Source organism: Mauremys mutica, chromosome 5, assembly GCF_020497125.1.
Source record: "Mauremys mutica isolate MM-2020 ecotype Southern chromosome 5, ASM2049712v1, whole genome shotgun sequence".
Classification (NCBI taxonomy): Eukaryota; Metazoa; Chordata; order Testudines; family Geoemydidae; genus Mauremys; species Mauremys mutica.
The window spans coordinates 115,386,148-115,404,178 of NC_059076.1; the positions used below are offsets into that span (position 1 = coordinate 115,386,148).

At 39.3% G+C, this 18,031-nt stretch overlaps 1 protein-coding gene across 3 annotated transcripts in view; it reads left to right on the forward strand.

Annotated features, from left to right (window-relative positions):
• Positions 1-18,031, forward strand: part of RAB28 (RAB28, member RAS oncogene family) — a 109,144-nt gene that overhangs the window by 20,948 nt on the left and 70,165 nt on the right. For all 3 annotated transcript variants that reach the window (XM_045019409.1, XM_045019410.1, XM_045019411.1), the window contains exon 4: positions 4,631-4,760. In XM_045019409.1, the coding sequence (XP_044875344.1) occupies positions 4,631-4,760 (130 nt within the window). The remainder of the gene's footprint in view (positions 1-4,630; positions 4,761-18,031) is intronic.

Here is an 18,031-nt window from a genome sequence, read left to right on the forward strand (position 1 = left end):
CAATGTGGTCTTCAAAATGTTGCCGTTAGTTCTTTTAATCTTTCCTCAAGTCAGCCCCTTCACATCCAATCACTTTTACGTGTGAGTTCATAAATCCCAGATCGTTAGGCATCAGATTTACAGAGATTTACGTAAAGATGCAGATAAGTGCCTTGTAAATCTCACTAGGTGCCTATATGCATCTTTACGTGCCTAAATACCTTTGAAAACCTGGCCCTTAATGCCTTGTTAGCTGTGAAATGGATGTATGACCTAAGCAATCATATACTCATAAATATCTATCCAGAATATTTCATTAAGGTTCTATGAAGTGTGCAAAAGGCAATAATTTCAGTTCTTAAGGCAGATAATGTCATGTGTCATTTCCATAGAACTAATTATTAAGTACTGGTAGTTTTCTTGTTGCTTTGCCTGCAAGAAAGACTTGTCCCCTGCCCCAAGAACTTAACCATGTCAAGCTCTGATTCATCAACTTCTTGTACGTGAATGGACTGTTATGCCTGTGCAAGTCAAATGGACTCCTAATGGGTGCAGAGGTCTACCCATATGCATCATTTTCATGGATTGGGGCCTATGATAGATACAGATTCTGTACAAGCCATTGTAAACAATATATCCTGTACCTATGTCATCTTAGTCCGTGATCTGGTCAGATGACATAATCAGACAGTTGGGTGTGCTTAATATTTGGATGAGGGGCATCCAAAGAAACTCTAGGCGCTGCAGAAAATAGCATTAGTGGCTCCCTTCTTTCTGAGTCAGAATAGAATCAACTCTCCAGGATGGAACTTTGGGTTATGGTACTTTTAGAGATGCCATCTTGTGGCTGAGGCATAGAACAGAGCTCTGGGCTTCCTATGTCACGTTTTGCAATCAGAGTGGTATTAACCTTGGTGTCTGTCTGTTTTCAATGTATCTACCTAATTTCCCATGTACTTTTAGCTGAAAAAGTTTGTAATTTACTTCCCCTCCTAAAACTGTTGTTTTAGTGTTGCTAGCCCAGAATGATGTGGTTGCTGCATTCCACCTCTGAGGTGGCTGAATTTCGTGGTGGCTGAAATGATTCTAGCAGACATTAAAGAGCTTTGGGATCTTTCTGAACGAAAGGCGCTAAGTAAATATTATTTAAACAGCCAGGTTGAGGCACCCTTTAAAAGCTAACTTAGATTTTTGTTTAATGTATTATTGTGATAATTATCAGTATAAGGAACTTTTATGTACCTATGTTAACAATGGGAAAACTTATTAAGAGATTTACAAAAGAAGGCGCAAGTAGATAAAGGTTATTAGCTTAGATTGATTGGCTGCTTTTTGTCCTTTTGTGAGCTATGTAGTTTGCATCTAGTCCCTAGTAAGAATATGGCCACATCACAGAATTGCCTATCTTGGCAACCTTTTTGTCAGTCTCTCCAGAGAAGCTGATGATTAATACGCATAGACGTAAACTACCTTCTTACCTGTAAGCATGGGTGTTCTCTGCATGTTTGTAGGGGGAAGTTGCTGCTTATTGAACTATGTCTGTTCTGTGGCTAGAAGATCTGAGTGTCTATTACTTTTAAGCTAAGGCGTTTCATGAGCATTAAATTACATTTAATAATTTCAAATTAAAATTTAATCGGCTCTTTCATAATCATATCTATCATTTGGATAGGGCTATAATTTGATAAGCATTGTGAATAAAAATATTTAAACTATAGAAGTATTGGATTAGCATTTTCTTTAATCTTTTTAACATACTCTGTTGTAAATATTAGCGGGTAGCTGTGTTAGTCTGTCGCCACAAATACAACTAGGAGTCTGGTGGCACCTTAAAGACTAACAGATTTATTTGGACATAAGCTTTCGTGGGTTAAAAAACACTTCTTCAGATGCGCTTCTCTTCATGTGTCATTATATAATGTCTAGTATCAGAGGGGTAGCCGTGTTAGTCTGGTTCTGTAGAAGCAGCAAAGAATCCTGTGGCACCTTATAGACTAACAGACGTTTTGCAGCATGAGCTTTCGTGGGTGAATACCCACTTCTTGCATCCGAAGAATACCCACATCCGAAGAAGTGGGTATTCACCCACGAAAGCTCATGCTGCAAAACGTCTGTTAGTCTATAAGGTGCCACAGGATTCTTTGCTGCTTATATAATGTCTGTATCAGTAATTTTCATTCCATGCATCTAAAGAAGTATTTTTTTACCCATGAAAGCTTATGCCCAAATAAATGTTAGTCTTGAAGGTGCCACCGGACTCCTTGTTGTTGTAAATATTAAAACTTCTTAACTTTTGGTTTTTCTAGTGTCAAATTATGTATTATTCTATTTAATACTGTTATAAAACATTTAGAATTGCAGTTCTACCATTTATGCTGTAAATATGTTTTAGACCAACTCCCATTTCTGAGCTGTAAAACTGCAGACCCTATCCATATCTCTAGTGTAAAGTATCCTTCAGAGTTGGCATATGCTACTTCATAAATTAGCTTGTTAATAGAATAAGAGTAGTGCGGACCATACTTTCTCTAGAGACCAGCAAATCATTTTTGCAGTACACTCAGCTTCCAGTGGACTATTTTTGCAAATATTCTACAATTCAGAAACAAAAAGCACTCACATGTACAGTAAGGTAGGCATAATGTCTCCATTGCCAGAATGTTGTTATGCAAGCAGGGAATATGTGCTGCAGAGTAGAGAATTAACATACTGTTCACATCGTGGTATCCTCCGTCAGTTCTCAAACATTTTTCTTTTTCATGGTGGGGCAATGTGCTACTTCTGTGTTACCAGGCTAATTTTAATTGTTTTTCTTTCTAAATTTTTATCCATTAAAAATGCCTCCTTTCTAAGTGTATTTCATATGCATGTTGGGGAAATAACAATTATTGAATTTTATATCTGTTCTCTCTGTACTTAAAGTATTGTAAATTTGGGGAGGATATACTGTATTCTTTCAGAGAAAATGAAGGTTAAATCTCTGCTTTCAGTAGAAAACAGAACTAAATCTTAAATATGAAGTTGTGACCAGAACTTTCATAATTGTAAAGTTCAGAATAAGTCATTGATAGAATATTTTACATTATCTTTTTGTTGGGGCCAAAAATAAGATTACAGATTAGTGTTTAGTGTAAAGGCCATAAATGCAGTCTGTCCTTGTCTTCTATTGCATCCCTCCCAGCCCACCTCTCAAATAATAGAGTTTCACTGATATAAAACCTGGGTAACCCATTGTGGAAGCAGGCCCAATGCTGTCTTCAAATATCAATTTGTGGATATCCTGAGTTGCAGTCAAAGTAAGCCCCAAGAGATGAAAGGAGAGAGTAGTAAACACTGTCAATCCTATATAATTTCCATGAGTTCAGACGTCAGCATCTGCTTCTTTTCTTTAATTAAGAAGAGGGTGTGATCTTCTAGTTCATGCATACGGGGTAACCTGGAAAAAAGTCTAGAGATTGGAGTGAGAGAAAGAGAAACAGCAGGGAGAGGTCGGTATTGTTAGAGGTGTGTGTGTGTGTGTGCGCGCGTGCATGGGTGGGCAGGCAGGCAGGCCATAGCAAAATTGTGCAGGACCTTAGGAGTAAGTACCGAGAGTTTAAACTTGTTGTGTGGGACAATCATTGAAAGGATTCAAAAAGAGGGAATGATTGAGGAAAGTACATCATTTTTAAGGCAGTGTTGGAGATGGCCTGGAAGGTGATAGTAAGGACACTGGGGAGCTACAGTTGCTAAAATTCACTTCAAGAGTATCTTCCATGAAACCTCTGTGGTGGGATTCCTTTTCTCCTAAGGGGGAGTCAATAATTGAGAAGAGAATGAAGGTGATTGCTGACCATGGAATCCATGGAGGAAAAAAGAAGAGACAGGGTAGGCTAAAGACTGCAGGGAAGTCAGGATGTCAAAGGACTTTCGCTACAAAATAATGGACTTTATGGGACACCTGATTAATATCTGTCTTTTGAATATTTCTCACTTAGGACATGACCTGAAGTCCATTGAAGTCAATGTGAGTCTCTCCATTGACCTATGCTGAGCTTTTGATCAGGCCCTTAGCATTTTTAAAAGCCTGCCAATACTTGTCTTCTACAACAGTAAAGGAATGGAGCTGGCTTTTGGCCCCAGCTGAGAGAATAGAAGCAGCAGACAGGCAATAAGAAATATGTGATTCACAATTTAAAAAAAATAAATCAAATCTGGAAACCTGTGGTGAAAACTAGATAAGTAGCAGCCCTTTTACAACTTAGTTTTTACAATATTAACTTTCATTTTGAAAAGTTTTTGAGGTTTTTAAAAGAAATGTAAATGTTGGACAGTGGCATTCTACTATGAGCAGTATATTGTTTGCTGTTTTTCTTTGCTAAATTTCCATTGTGTTTCTCTAGCTGTGGTACAGTTAATATCTGAGTAATAAAGTCATATGTACTGCTTTGTATCTGTTATCTTCATAAAGTATTTATTTAGTGGAGTTGCTTGAATTCTAACTGTTCAGTTTGGATTACAATAATAATTATTAATAAAACATGTATAATTAGTAGCAGCTCCGCTTTTGAAGAATCTTAAAAAATAAACTTAATATGAATTTAATAGTAACTTATTGCAATGAATAACTTTTGTCAATGTATAATGTTTCAAATATATCTTTTCTCCTCAGGGTGTCCTTTTGGTGTATGACATCACCAATTACCAGAGCTTTGAAAATTTAGAAGACTGGTATAATATGGTAAAGAAAGCAAATGAAGAATCAGAAATTCAGCCACTTGTGGCCTTGGTAGGCAATAAAAGTAAGTTATTAATGCATAAATACCAGTTAATTGAAGCACTTTGGCTGTTTGTTTAATATCGAGAAATACCGTAAGACACATCTTCAGTTACAATGGAACATGGGTTTCATGTGTTAGGTCTTCCTAAATTCTATATTGTAACAGTGACTATTTTTCTTTGCTAGGTGGAAATCAGTTAATAAAATAATCTGCTTCCATAATTTAAAAGTGTGGAATTAAGTTTTAAGCATAAAATGAGGTTTTTTTTGAAGCATTTTTATTTTCTTGCATACCATCTATAATTTAGAGGTGGATTATTCTCCATGGTTCTGTTGGTATTTTTCTATTGCCGTAACCTCCTTTTTGATCATCAGAACATAGTTTGATACTTTTCTTACTTCTAATCATCAAAACCCTTCTTAAGAAATTATTTCCTATTCATCAAAACACCAGCTGGATCCTAATTTCCCCCTGGTTTTAACCAGTCCTTCAGAGACTCCCTGATTAGCAAATCACAGGGCTTGATCCCACTTCTCGTAATCTTTTTACTATTAACTTCAGTAGGAGCAGGATATGCCAAGTTTAAAAAAAAAAAAAAGCGCCGGGCAATGGAAAAGTTCTAATAATCTTTCATAATGGACATATATATATATTTTTAAATAACACAAAGGGTAAAACAGATTTTTGTGTATTTCTCAAATAATTCATGTTCATGTCAAGACCAAACCTGATACATTTCATCCAGAAAGATAACTTTTGAAACCGTTGCAAGCGACTGAAAGTAAAGATGAGAGACATTAATTCCTAGCCCTTAACTCTAGAGTTGCAACCGCAATGCTGTAACTATTTCTGATGTTCATTTTGAAAGACTACTTTTGTTTTTCTGGGAAGAACACAGAGCAACACTTAGTTACAATATATAAATAGCACTTCTGAAAGTATAACATAGACTCTGTTGTACCATAGCATACCAGAGCCAATAATACAGATTCTGTTGAAATCCAAATGAAAAATATTTTTCACTGATTTATATTCTACCTAGAAATTGGACTTCCTACCTGGAGTTGTGCAAAGCTTGTAAAGTATTTACAAGAGGATACACATAAGTAATGTTGTTTTGCTAGAATGACACCATCATAGACAGAAAATCAGACATTGATTTTTCAGTTACAGTTCTCTCCTTTAAATGAATCTCTGTTATATAACTCGAGTCAAATTCTTTTATTAGTTATGTACATGAAACCTCATTAAACTAGTGGAACTCACTGAGTACAACTGAAAGTAGAATTTGGTTTTATAGGTCTGTATGAATTTTTGAATAGCTGACAGACGTGGATCAAGAATAGGGCCTGTAGTTCATAAATATATCAGCTGAAGACGTGGGGTACCTCTTATCTGTTTTGGAGAGCCTCTAACAGGTATCTGTTCTGTGGCGAGCTAGATATGAAAATAAAACAAAATATAACTTTCTTGTGATCCTAAAGAATGTATAGTGCTGTTATGGAAATCTTTAGATGTATGTCATCTCTCCAGAGGAAGGGAGCAAGGAATGCTATATAGATTAGTAATTATTTTATATCCAAGTGCCTTACTGATATTAAAGCATGACAAGAATGAAGCATTTAGAAATTCATTACCTTTCCAAACTTTACAACAGGAAGAGGAAATCAAAGAAGGATTCTATCTCAGTATTTCCTGAGTACTTTACTGTATTCATGCTCCTGTTGTGACACAAGCAGACAGATAATAAGATTAGTGCTCACAGGAGAAGTATGGTTGTGATGCCTATGCATCACGGGGGTAAAAGCTAACACCACTGACGACTGCCAACTGCGTCTAAATAAATGCATTCCATTCAGAATGGCTCAGCTTCTGCAGTCAGTAGATGATGATGGGGTACCGTGTTGGGAGCTGCGACCTATTTGGAACATACAGAGTCATAGATTTAAAGACCACGAGTGGTGGAGAATCCACCATATTCCTTGGTAAGTTGCTGCAATGACTAATTACTCTCATCAGAAGAAAACTGCAAAAAATGCTGAGCACCAAGCAGTTCCCATTCAAGTCAATACTTTTGCAAATCAGGCCAGTATTTAGGTGACTAAATATTGACTTAAGAGCCTAACTTTAAAAAATGTGTGGTTAAAGTCTTGGCATATATTTAAAGGTGATGGTGTCCCTTTTAAGTATCTTAATGTTACTTTGCTTTAAACTCCCATTTGTCATATTATTCGACATATTGATACCACCTGTGAAGGAACAGGAACATTCTTGATGTCAGTTAGTCTACTTGTGAAAGTGTTTAACTGAAGTGGGAAATAATTCTCATTTAGATAATATTTTAAGAAGGGGGAAAAGGTGATATCTTAAGTCTACATTTCCCTCCTTCACGTTGAACTATATACACACATGCATTACAGTATTTGAAAATAACTTTTCCAAATAAATGCTGTTTTCAAATGGTGGAAGTTATCATCAAGTAGTGTAGAACATTAATGTAGTTGTGTACTGTAAGTATGATAAGCAGATGCAAGGCATAGAAGAACACAGTTGGAAAAAAATAACTCTTTACTAACAAATATGCTAAGAAATTCTCCTTTCTCTGTACTACTAAATGATTTAGAAGTGAACATGTTGGTAAAAGTCATCTTTTGGAATGACAAAGTGGTGAGGTAATATCTTCTGTTGGACCAACTTCTGTTACTGAGAGAGACAAGCTTCTGAGTTTCCCAGAGCTCTTCTTCAGGTCTGGGAAAGGTACTCAGAACCTCACAGCTAAATGCGGGATGGAACAGATTGTTTAGCATAAGTAGGTAGCACATATTCTAAGGGACCATTCAAGGTAGAGTGGCCCATTAACATCTCTGCAGTTTTAGAACAAAAACGGGGGATTACAGATTGTTGTAATAAACCAGATATCCAGTGTGTCTGTTCAGTCCATGATTTTTGGTATCTAGCAGAATTATTCCATTATGAATTTAAGTTCCCATGCTTGTCTTTTGAAAGTGTTGTACACATTTCCTTTGAGGATGAGGACTGATGGTCAGATATAGAGTGATCGCTCTGCACCTCTAACCATCTAACCACAGGTGATATAGGGTTAGGAGTGACCATATTTCCCAAAGGGAAACGGGACACCACATGGAGCTAGCCCGAGCCTTTACTCTCCACGCAGGGCTGGCCCAAGCTGCTCACCCACCCCCGTTCCTCCCTGCACGAGGCTAGGGATGCCCTGCTCCACTCTCCTCATGCAAGGCTGGGGCTGGCATCGCTGCTCACCCAAACCCTGCCTGCCACCTGCCCAAGCCCTGCCCCCTCTGTGTGGGGATGCCATTGCTGCTACCCCCCATGTTCCTCCACACCTCACTTTTTTGACTTGATCAATTGACAAGTGTAAATGGGACAAATGCCCGTTTTTACCCAAAAAAGTCAGGACAGCCAGGATAGGGCTTAAAAAAAGGGACTCTCTCGGCCAAAATGGGACGTATGGTCACTCTATATAGGGTGTTTTTGTCTCTTATCATTTTCCTGTGTGAGTTCATTTGAGAGTGTAGTGATTGTCTAGTTTCACACACATAATTGCTATTGGGGCATTTAGTGCACTGTGCTCTCATATGAACTCTCACAGGAAAATGATAAAAGACAAAAACACCCTTAAAATATGTGCTAACTACTTATACTAAACAAATCTGTTCTATCTTGTATTTAGCTGTGACGCTCAGAGTACCTTTCCAAGACCTGAAGAAGAGCTCTGGGTGGCTCAAATGCTTGTTTCTTTCTCCAATAGAAGTTGGTCCAATGAAAGATATTCCCACACTCATCTTGTCTCTCTAATATCCCGGAACAGACATGGCTACAACTATATCTTTTGGAATGGACAGAAAAGGCAGATGAAACTTTTGTATCAATTGGCTTTCATCCCCAGTTCCTTATAACAAGGTCTATTAGTACTTTGTTACCCTTGCTTCCAAAGACTTTTATTACTTCTCAGATACTTTTCACTCTGTTCTCTGTAGCAGCCAATTGTAGTTGTGTAAGTGGAGATATCATCCAAATTCATGATCATGACCACTGTGTATCAGGCTTGTGAGGGGCTTCATTGAGATAAGACATCAAAAAATAAACAGTGATGATTGCTAAGTCCATGAATGATCAGAGTTTCCATGGATATATAACATCACCAGGGATCCTAGTTTTCCGTGATTAAAATCACCCAAATTCTCTGATTTAAAAAACTCATAAAAATATTTTTTCCATGATTAAAATGAAATGCTGAACTTTAGTTTCCCTAGCCAGAGGTATCAATTGAACATAATGTTGTATTGATACACTAGAACCCCGTTTATCCAGTCTAAATGGAACTGGGCCACACTGGTTAATCAAAAATTCGGATAATCCATAGAGCTTCAGCCCCATGCGGTGGGACTCTTACTGTCAGCAGTGTGTGGTGGAGTTTGGGCTTCAGCTGACAGCCCAAACCCGGATTTGGGCTGTCAGCCCCTGCTTGGTTAATACGAAGAGATGGATAATTGAAACTCAGATAAATGGGGTTCTACTGTATATGTTTTTATTTTTTCACAAAATGTAAAAACTAAAGATTTTCTGTAAAAATGCAAATTCTGCATTTTTTCCATAGCAAACGGATTTATTGGATTCCTAAATATCAGTCACCACAAAATAACAAAGGACATACTGGAAGGCTAGATGAGATATGATATCCTGCCTGTACACATCAGGCATTCTATAAATTTTTTTGCAGTTTTGAATGCACTGTTGCTACATTAGGTGTTACAAATGTGATTTTAATTTCAACTCATTTTAAATGTTTTTTTACTTCTCTAAAGACCAAATTTTCAAGTGTGGATGTTTGAATTTTGCCAGAAAAACCTGCGTTTTTTGTGTAAAATCCAGGTATGTTAACAGCATAATACTTAGAATCTTGATCTAGCAAAGCACTTAAACAAGTAGTCAGTGGAATTACTCTTGTTCATAAAATTAGGCATGTATTTTCTGTTTCTTCTGGCCTTTTATGGCGTCTTTGGTCAATATCCATAAAACTACTACTTGAGGACAAATGTATTTGGTTGCCATCTTCCAACTACCTGTCTTATAAAGTGGTGTTTTTTTCTATTCTGCTTTTCAGTTAGCTTTTGGAGATTATTCCAATGTTTGTTTCTCCATTTCTCCCTTGCAGTAGTGAAATTACGAAGACTGCCAGTGGTGCAAGTAGAAATCATTTCTTGCCATTAGGCTGGGAAGGACACAAAGGAGGTGGGGCATGTGACTCTTCCCTGTCCAGGGCTCCCTTGCTCTTCCTGTCCCCTCCTCATAATCCACATTCATCCTATGTTACCTGGGAGGAGGGTTCTGTCCTCCTCCCACTGCACCGAAGACTTCTGCTGTACATACCTCAGGCAAGGGAGGACTCAGGAGATGCAGCTGCATGGAAAGGCTGGGGGCTGAGCTGGGGGTGGTACAGCCGCGCCGAAGGAGCTGCTGGTGTGGGGCCGCTCAGTGGCCCCACGTTCTGCTCCTTTTGCTGCTGTGGTTCCTGGGAGAGCCCTGAATCACATGGCTATCCCAGGAACCACAGCAGCAAAAGGAGCAGAACGTACAGCTCCTCCGGTAGGGCTGCTGTACAGAGCTCATGCAGGAGGACTCAGAAGACACAGCTGCGTGGAAGGGATGGGGGGCAGGATCCTTCTGTGTCTTTCTGGTATGCTGTACTAGCTATAAACATCATACTGGTATGGCATGCCATACCACTGTACTTGCACCACTGAAGGCCGCCATTAGACATTATTTCCACAGTGGTTATTCTGCATGTTTAATTGCAGTCTCATTAATTAGAAGTTTTCTTTGTGACTTCTAGTGATGTTGAATCCAGCATTTGATCATTTGGACAGAAAGCCTTAATTTGGCCTGCCTCATAATTCTTAAGCACTTAGGAACTGCATGCACCTGCATTGTTGCGTTTCTGTAATGGCACATTTGATGTTTTGGGTATGTTGACAAAGTTACAATATGCATCTCTCTCTTTCATTTGTAAAAGGAAACTTAATTATTCATCTGCTCTGCAGGGTAGAAAATGGGAAGAAACCCAGTGTTCCATCCACTGAATACTGATAATGGAATCCATACTGAGGATTTACCTGGAGCTGTAAAGAACTGCTTGTATCTGGCTTTCTTTTTAGGAGTAGTTATGAATGTGTATGTGGTGTTTGTGGTGGTTTTTTTTTTATATAATAGTTGCAACAAGGTTGTTTACGTTGCTGAAGTTTTTCATCCAAACACCTCTGGCATGTTTTGTAGATTGGCTTCACAAATGACATGTACTCCATTCAGCAGCATGTGTGTTAGGCTTTTTCTCCTGTGGCACTTACTTATGTATGCACATTTGTCTGTTATGGACATGAACACCTTTGTGTAAGGAATATCTGACTCAGTAGTATTTGCAGCATTGCTTTGGAAGCAGTTTTATCATGTGTGGCTTCCATCATTACACATCCTCAATATTAACATCTTTGAAATCATAATATTAAGTAGTAGTTACTTTAAGACAGAAAACTGCCAAAAACTGTGTAGGTAACTTTGTTTGTTTTACATCAGTAGCCTGCTAGTCAAAGACTTTACGTAGACATTCAGAACCCAACCACTGACATGTTGGTGTGAACCCCCTTCCCCAATATAAGTTTGTTTTGCTTCCAGGTGGGGATGCAGAATTGTGTTGTTCAGAGCACTAAATACCATATTAATTAATGTTTTCATCAAATTTAAAAGAGCTACTTTTCCTGTTTGGCATAATCACAATACGATAACTTTCATAGTCTTGTGGTTTTTTTCCATAGAGCAGGTTGCAGAAGTATATAACTTTCTCTTTTCAATACAGTACAATATTATTAGTTGACAGTCACATGAGCTTTTCTTTTATAACTATCTGGAATATCTCTGCTTTATACTGCAGAGATCAAAATTAGGTAGAAAAGATTTCACTAAAAATTTGCTTTAGCCCCTTGGTATATGTTCCCTGCATAGTTAGTTTCTTTAGAGTCTTTCAGGCTTGTCTTCAGAAGCAGATCTGTAGGCAAGCAGGGTAACCTGACCTTACTTAACTTCCAGAGGATTAAACCATTCAGGAGTATGAGAAACTGAAGAAACCCCAAAATTTAGGAGACGCTCCCTGCCTTCTTTGTCCCTCTCCTTCTGCTTACACCAACCTTACTTTGAGAGTACTATACTATCTGTTAATTTAGTACTGGCTTTCTTAGGTGTGTTGGGATGAGTTGAGATCCCTTAAGTTTTTCGTCGTCTTGCTTCTGGAATATTTATCTCTTCTCTGGGCAGCAGGAAAGAAGGAACTTGCCCTGCAGATTAGATCATTAGGAGCAGGAGACAGAAAAAAACACAAGAATTTAGGGGAAACAGCCTTCTATGAGAAAACAGTACTGTTCTCTTCAGGATATATGGTCTCTTTTTTTCCTAGTCTTCTGTTATGGTGGGTTTTTTTTCCTTCATCCTCTCTTCTTCCTTTATTTTCTCACATCGTATCTCAGTGGTCTCGTTAGGCTCAGTTTGAAGGCATGTCTACAAACTTAAGTTGACCTATGTTAGGTTGTCTTACAGCCACCTCAGTAATTACTGCAGTGGTTCATGTCCACACTACCCTCCTTCTAGCGGTGGTGAGTGTCCTCACCAGGAGTGCTTCCAGTGTCTTGAGAGGCAATGTGAGGAGCTCCCTGCCTAAAGACCGGCTGCCCTCCCTGCTTGGAACACAGTAGCTGCCCAGGCTCCCAGCGTGGAGTTCCATGCCTGGAGCCTGGGTGCAGGCAGGTTCCCAGCAGGGAGTGGGGAGCTGGGTGTGGGGAGCTCGGGAAGCAGCGTGGCTGGGATTGGGGAACCTGGACCCCGGGGGTAGCCTGGCTCTGAGTGGGGAGCCAGGGCAACAGCCTGGTTCCGAGCGGGGAGCCCAGTGGGCAACTGGGCTCTAGTTGGAGCCACCCCCCACCCATCCCGCAGTGACAGCCCAAGCTGTGAGCAGCTTTCTTGTCAATTTCACAGCTCCAGCATGGAGCCCTGCAATAGATAAGAATGACTGCCAACAGCTGATGTAAGTAACCCACAGTGTCTGTACAGAGTCTGCGTCGCCCTAGCTATACCGAGATAAAGCCCACGCCTCTCGTGGAGGTGGAGTTATTATTGGTCGACGTAGTAGGGCGCTTACATTGGTGGAAGCAAGGCTGTAGTGCAGTGGTCCCCAACGCAGTGCCCGCGGGCGCATCTTAATGCGCCCACGTCCTGGCCCCTGAGAGAGCACCTGCTGGCATTTTGGGGGTGACGCCTCTCGCTGACACCGCTTGCCGTTGACAAGTGACGTCATCGAGAGGCGTCACTCCTGAATTTCGGCGGCAACGCCTCTCAATGACGTCGCTTGTCGATGGCAAAGCGGTGTCATCAAGAGGCGTCGCCGCCAAAATGCCGCCGAAATTCGGCCGCATTTCGGCGGGTGCTACACTGCCGCAGTGGTCCTTCAGCTGGTGCCCGCCAGCTGAAAAGGTTGGGGACCACTGCTGTAGTGTGTACCCTGACATAATTAGATTGACTTAAGCTGCCCAAGTACAGATTGTAACCAGCGTCCACTCAAATCTGCCTCCTTCATTTGCAGCCCATCATCAATTAAATCAGTTGTTCAACCACATCAGCACTTCTCAAGCTTTTCTTTTTATTTATTCAGTAAGCAACTAATTAAAATTTCACATTTATTTTCTGACAGCAAAATTAAATACTGAATTTCACATTTGTTGTCAAATCTGTGATGACTGATAATACTGCTTTTCTAAAGCAGGAATGTTAACAACAGAAGTAAAGAACTTGTTTAGTATTGTAATTGACTTTAGTAAAGTTATATTGTATTAAATATGAATCTGCACACCAGGGAATGGTGAGATAAGTTCTGGTTCTCAGCAAATATTTCAAAACAAAAAGCTGTGTGGGTTGACGTTATCCTTTTATGATATTGCATTCTACAAGTGTATTAAGTATTATCACAAGCTAAAATAAGTACATTTTGTGCAGTAAGATCTTTGCTTTTTTTACTTTGTGTGTCATTAGTATGAATTAGAGTGGTTCTTCTATATTTTATTTGACTGGTGTTTTGGTTTTTTATCCTAATTCTTTTATATTTTCCGTATCTGATCTATAAACAGACTCCTCAAGTGTCAAACCAACATTCTCTGTTGATATATTGTAAACAAAAATTAACCCAGGTTGCATGGGAGCTACTCTCTTTTTGATTTATAGCTGCCTAGATGGTCTCAGGGCGGTGGTTATCTGTAAATTATATTGGGGGTAGAAATTATCAGGCACCAGTGTATGGTGGATGGATGAATGATGTCTACTCTTAGAGATATTAACCAGATCCTCTCCCCAATAAAGACTAATAACTCAGATTTTTAAACAGTCTTCATGACAGATGGGGGCATAGAGGAGAGTGCATCAACACTAATTAAGAATGTTGACTCTATGTTCGCCTTAGCCATGATTAATTGATCTTGGAGTGCTATCTCTGAGCAGGAAATGATGTGCTGTTATATTGTGAAGTTTAAAGGTTATATTTTAGTGTACCCTTTAACTTGCATTCACACAAACCACAATCTTATTACCTGTCTTATCTGACCACAGAAAAAGAAACATTTTCCAGTCTACATATGAATGTTTGGCTTTACAGTGCACTCATGTGAATCCTTTCTGTGTCTGGGCTTTCCTGGTCTGCTTCAGGTCCAGTTATTGCCTCAGTTTCCCTTTCTTCCCCAGCTAATCAAATTTCAAAATATGGGTATTTTCTCAATAACTTTTCCTTTCTGGGAGCCTGGCTTGTTTAATATAAAGTTCAAAAGAACACAATTTTTCCACTAACCTTTCGAGCTGGCTCCTGCTCCCTGTAGGCTTGCACTCTGCAGATTCTCTGCCTGGGAACCAAGGAGAGTCTCTGTGTAGAGCAGTTCACACAATCCTCCTGCTCATTTAGTTTCTCCTGAACAAACTCAGCCTAGTCTTATACCCCACAGCAGGCCTGTTCCTAGGCTAGGTCTACAGTGACCAGATCTGCACTGACAAAGTTTTGTCAGCTTAGCTCTGTGGGTCTGGGGTGCCAAAAAATACCCCAGCCAAACAGAACTATGCCAGCAAACCCCTCCCATGTAGATGCTGCTATGGCAACAGAAGAGTGCTTCTGTTGGTGTAACTAATGTTTTTCAGGGAGGTGGTAAAACTATACTGCTAATAAAACTCCTTCTTGTCGGCATATGTTGTGTTTGCTCTGCTCATATAACTATACCGGTATAGCTGTATCAGTGAAGCACAGATAGTGTAGATAAGCCCCTATTCACATGCTTCCATCATATGACCGCTGGACTGAGAGATCAACTAGCTAAAGGTGAGGCTGAAACCATGACTCCCTTAAAGGTCCAGCTCACCCTATGATATAGCCATTCTGACAAGTTGTTTGTGTAGATCTAGACTGTTTTAAATTGTGTTGAATAATCATCCCTACACAAACGAATGATTATTAGGAAAATCCCACATTCCCTGTATGTTGTTTTGTTTTGATGGTAAGTTTGCCTTTAACATCTAAAGAATCATTTAAGACAATGAAAGAAAAAATGTCCGATGAAAGTAGCCTTTTATGCAAAGTTCTAAAATATTTGCAGCTCAAATCACGAATACATTGTTCATTAGGTTAAGGATATGGGGAAATTAAAACCATATTTTTAAAACAAGCTTCTTTATTTATGTTACCGAAAATGCATCAGAAGGGACGCCTCAGTGGCATGGTACTGACCCTAAGTTCTACTTGGTGCAGCAAAGGGGGATAGATGTTGTGGCACTGCTGGCTGACTGCACTGCCAAAGCTGTCATGGTACTACCAGAGTTAAATTGCCATTGTTGGCAGGACAGCTTTGGGGGTGCTATTTGCAATATGTTAGAGGTAATAGTTGCCCTGGCTTGAACCACCCCTTTTGGAGCGACTGGATTAAGTACAGTCTGATCTACAAGTTTATCCCTTCATTAGCTAGCCAAGCGTACAGCATGCCTGGGGATATTGATGTGTAGTTCTGTAATGTCTATGTAGATATACTCCATGAGCTGTGAAGTGGGAATATGACAGGGAGAGGGCCCCCAGGATGTATCAAAGAACCTGGTTGTGTGTACAAAAAGGGTAATCAGGTCCTGGACTTAATACTTAGACGTTCATCTATGTGGACAAATGTACATGGTGCATCTGATCTCATGTGGGAGCCCAGGTTCTACTCTTAGCCCCCATCCAGAGTCCTTGATGTTAGCTGGGAAGCCAGAATGGAGATATATCTGCTAGACCATCCAGTATGCTAAATAGGGATTTCACTTTCCTTTTAGTCTCTTCCAAGGTCGAAGATGATTCTAGGGCAGTTAGCTATGATGGGTTACGATGGCAGATCCCAGAGTTTTGGCAGTTCTTTGCCTGTGGAGGCCCCATGATGTGGCAGCAGCCATAACAAGGCACAGAGCAGCATAGGGATGCATCCTGTCAGTATTGTAGCAAAATGTGGCTACGTCAACTCATTGCCATCTTTATGGGCATTGCCTGTGAAGTCCAAAGCCATTTCTGACAGGAGTAGGTGGGATGGGTCTATAGTAAGCCTGCTCTTTGGCTTGCTGGGAACTGCACTTCAAGGTTCAGCCACTGAGCTGAAGCTGACATATATATTTATAGCTATATAAATGAGTTGGACTCCAGAGATATAGGTATAATTCCATTCAGGACTGTGGACTTGCACTCACGCCAGGCTGAATCTGATTTATGGAATATAATATTGCATAGGCTACAAATGGAAATGAGTGTCTTCTAAACCTATTCCTATGTTGCTATCGGGGGCCAAGGGCACCAGACCATTTTGGGAGCAAGACAAGACTAGCAGAACTTTTGTAAGTCACCACTGAGATGCGTTAACAGAGTTAAGTGAGGAAGTTTGCACACTGCTTGTCTGCACTAAACTCCAGACAGTACGTTGTTTTTCGCTTTCACTCAGAATTTAAGAGGAAAAGAGTAGGCAGTTAAGAGTGGAATTAAATGAGCCCTACTGGCAAACGACTACCATGTTACACTTTCTTTTGCTTACGAGGACAGAAACAACAAACTTGATTTATTTTCCTCCAGTTAAAAATCTTTAGGTCAAAGTATTTGTGCTGTTTTATTTGTGCACATATGTTCTGCCTCCAAAGAACAACATAAATTAGATAGCCAGGTTCAAAGTCTAACAGAATACTGTTACTGTAAGTGGGAGCTCAGATACCACTGTGGTGAGTGCTACAAAAATACCAATAAATAAAAAATTACCATACAGTAATAGTTATGCTTAAATTTAGAGAACATGCCATTGAAAATTGCAAGCAGTAATAAATTATTTGAATACAAAGATTAGAACAGTATGCATATCCTCTTTTTATAATAATACACAAATAAAATGCTGAGAGATCATGTACTATTGCCACGGATTCTGTCTGTAGTTTATTTAGCAATGTGGACATATGTCTAATAAAAAAAGATGCTGCATAAGCCATAGTTCAGGCTGAATGTGCTTCTGTTTTTGGTTTAGGTAGAAATGTTTTTTCTGGCTGCGTCCTTCATACTTAGGTCTTCTTACAACAAATGGAAAGCCCTTAATTGTACCTCAGGGAATAGTTAATGTACAGTGGACATATGGTGGACAAAAGCTGAGTCTAGTAAATGAAATAAAATTATAAACAGAAAATGTGTGAATGTCTGCACAGTCTGACAGCTATGGAAGATATTGTGCTGTCTGAGTAGCTTATTTAAAATTAATTTGAAATTCTTTTCTACTAGTAGGTTAGTGTAGTCATGCAGTTTAAAATGCATCAACATAACTTCTAGAAATTAATTTTGTATCTGTTTTATTTGATTAAAATAAAAATGCTAAGAATTTTTTCAAAGGCATAGAGTATGCACAATCATTCTTTCTAAAGTTTGGCTTCTCTACCATGTGACATAAATACAGTGTGATTTCACCAATGGAAATTAGACTTCTTGCATTTATGAAAAAGTTACAAAATTTGATTGGGGGCATCAGCATTAACCCTGAACAGCTCTTGGTCTTTATGGATTCAAGCATTATATGTGGTTGCACTGCTCCAGCAAAAGGTTAAGTATTAATGGAAAATGTTCACAGCTCTTTTACTCAAAGAAAACATGTTACTTGTAAGTTTTCTTTTGATTTTACTTTTACAGTTACATTGAA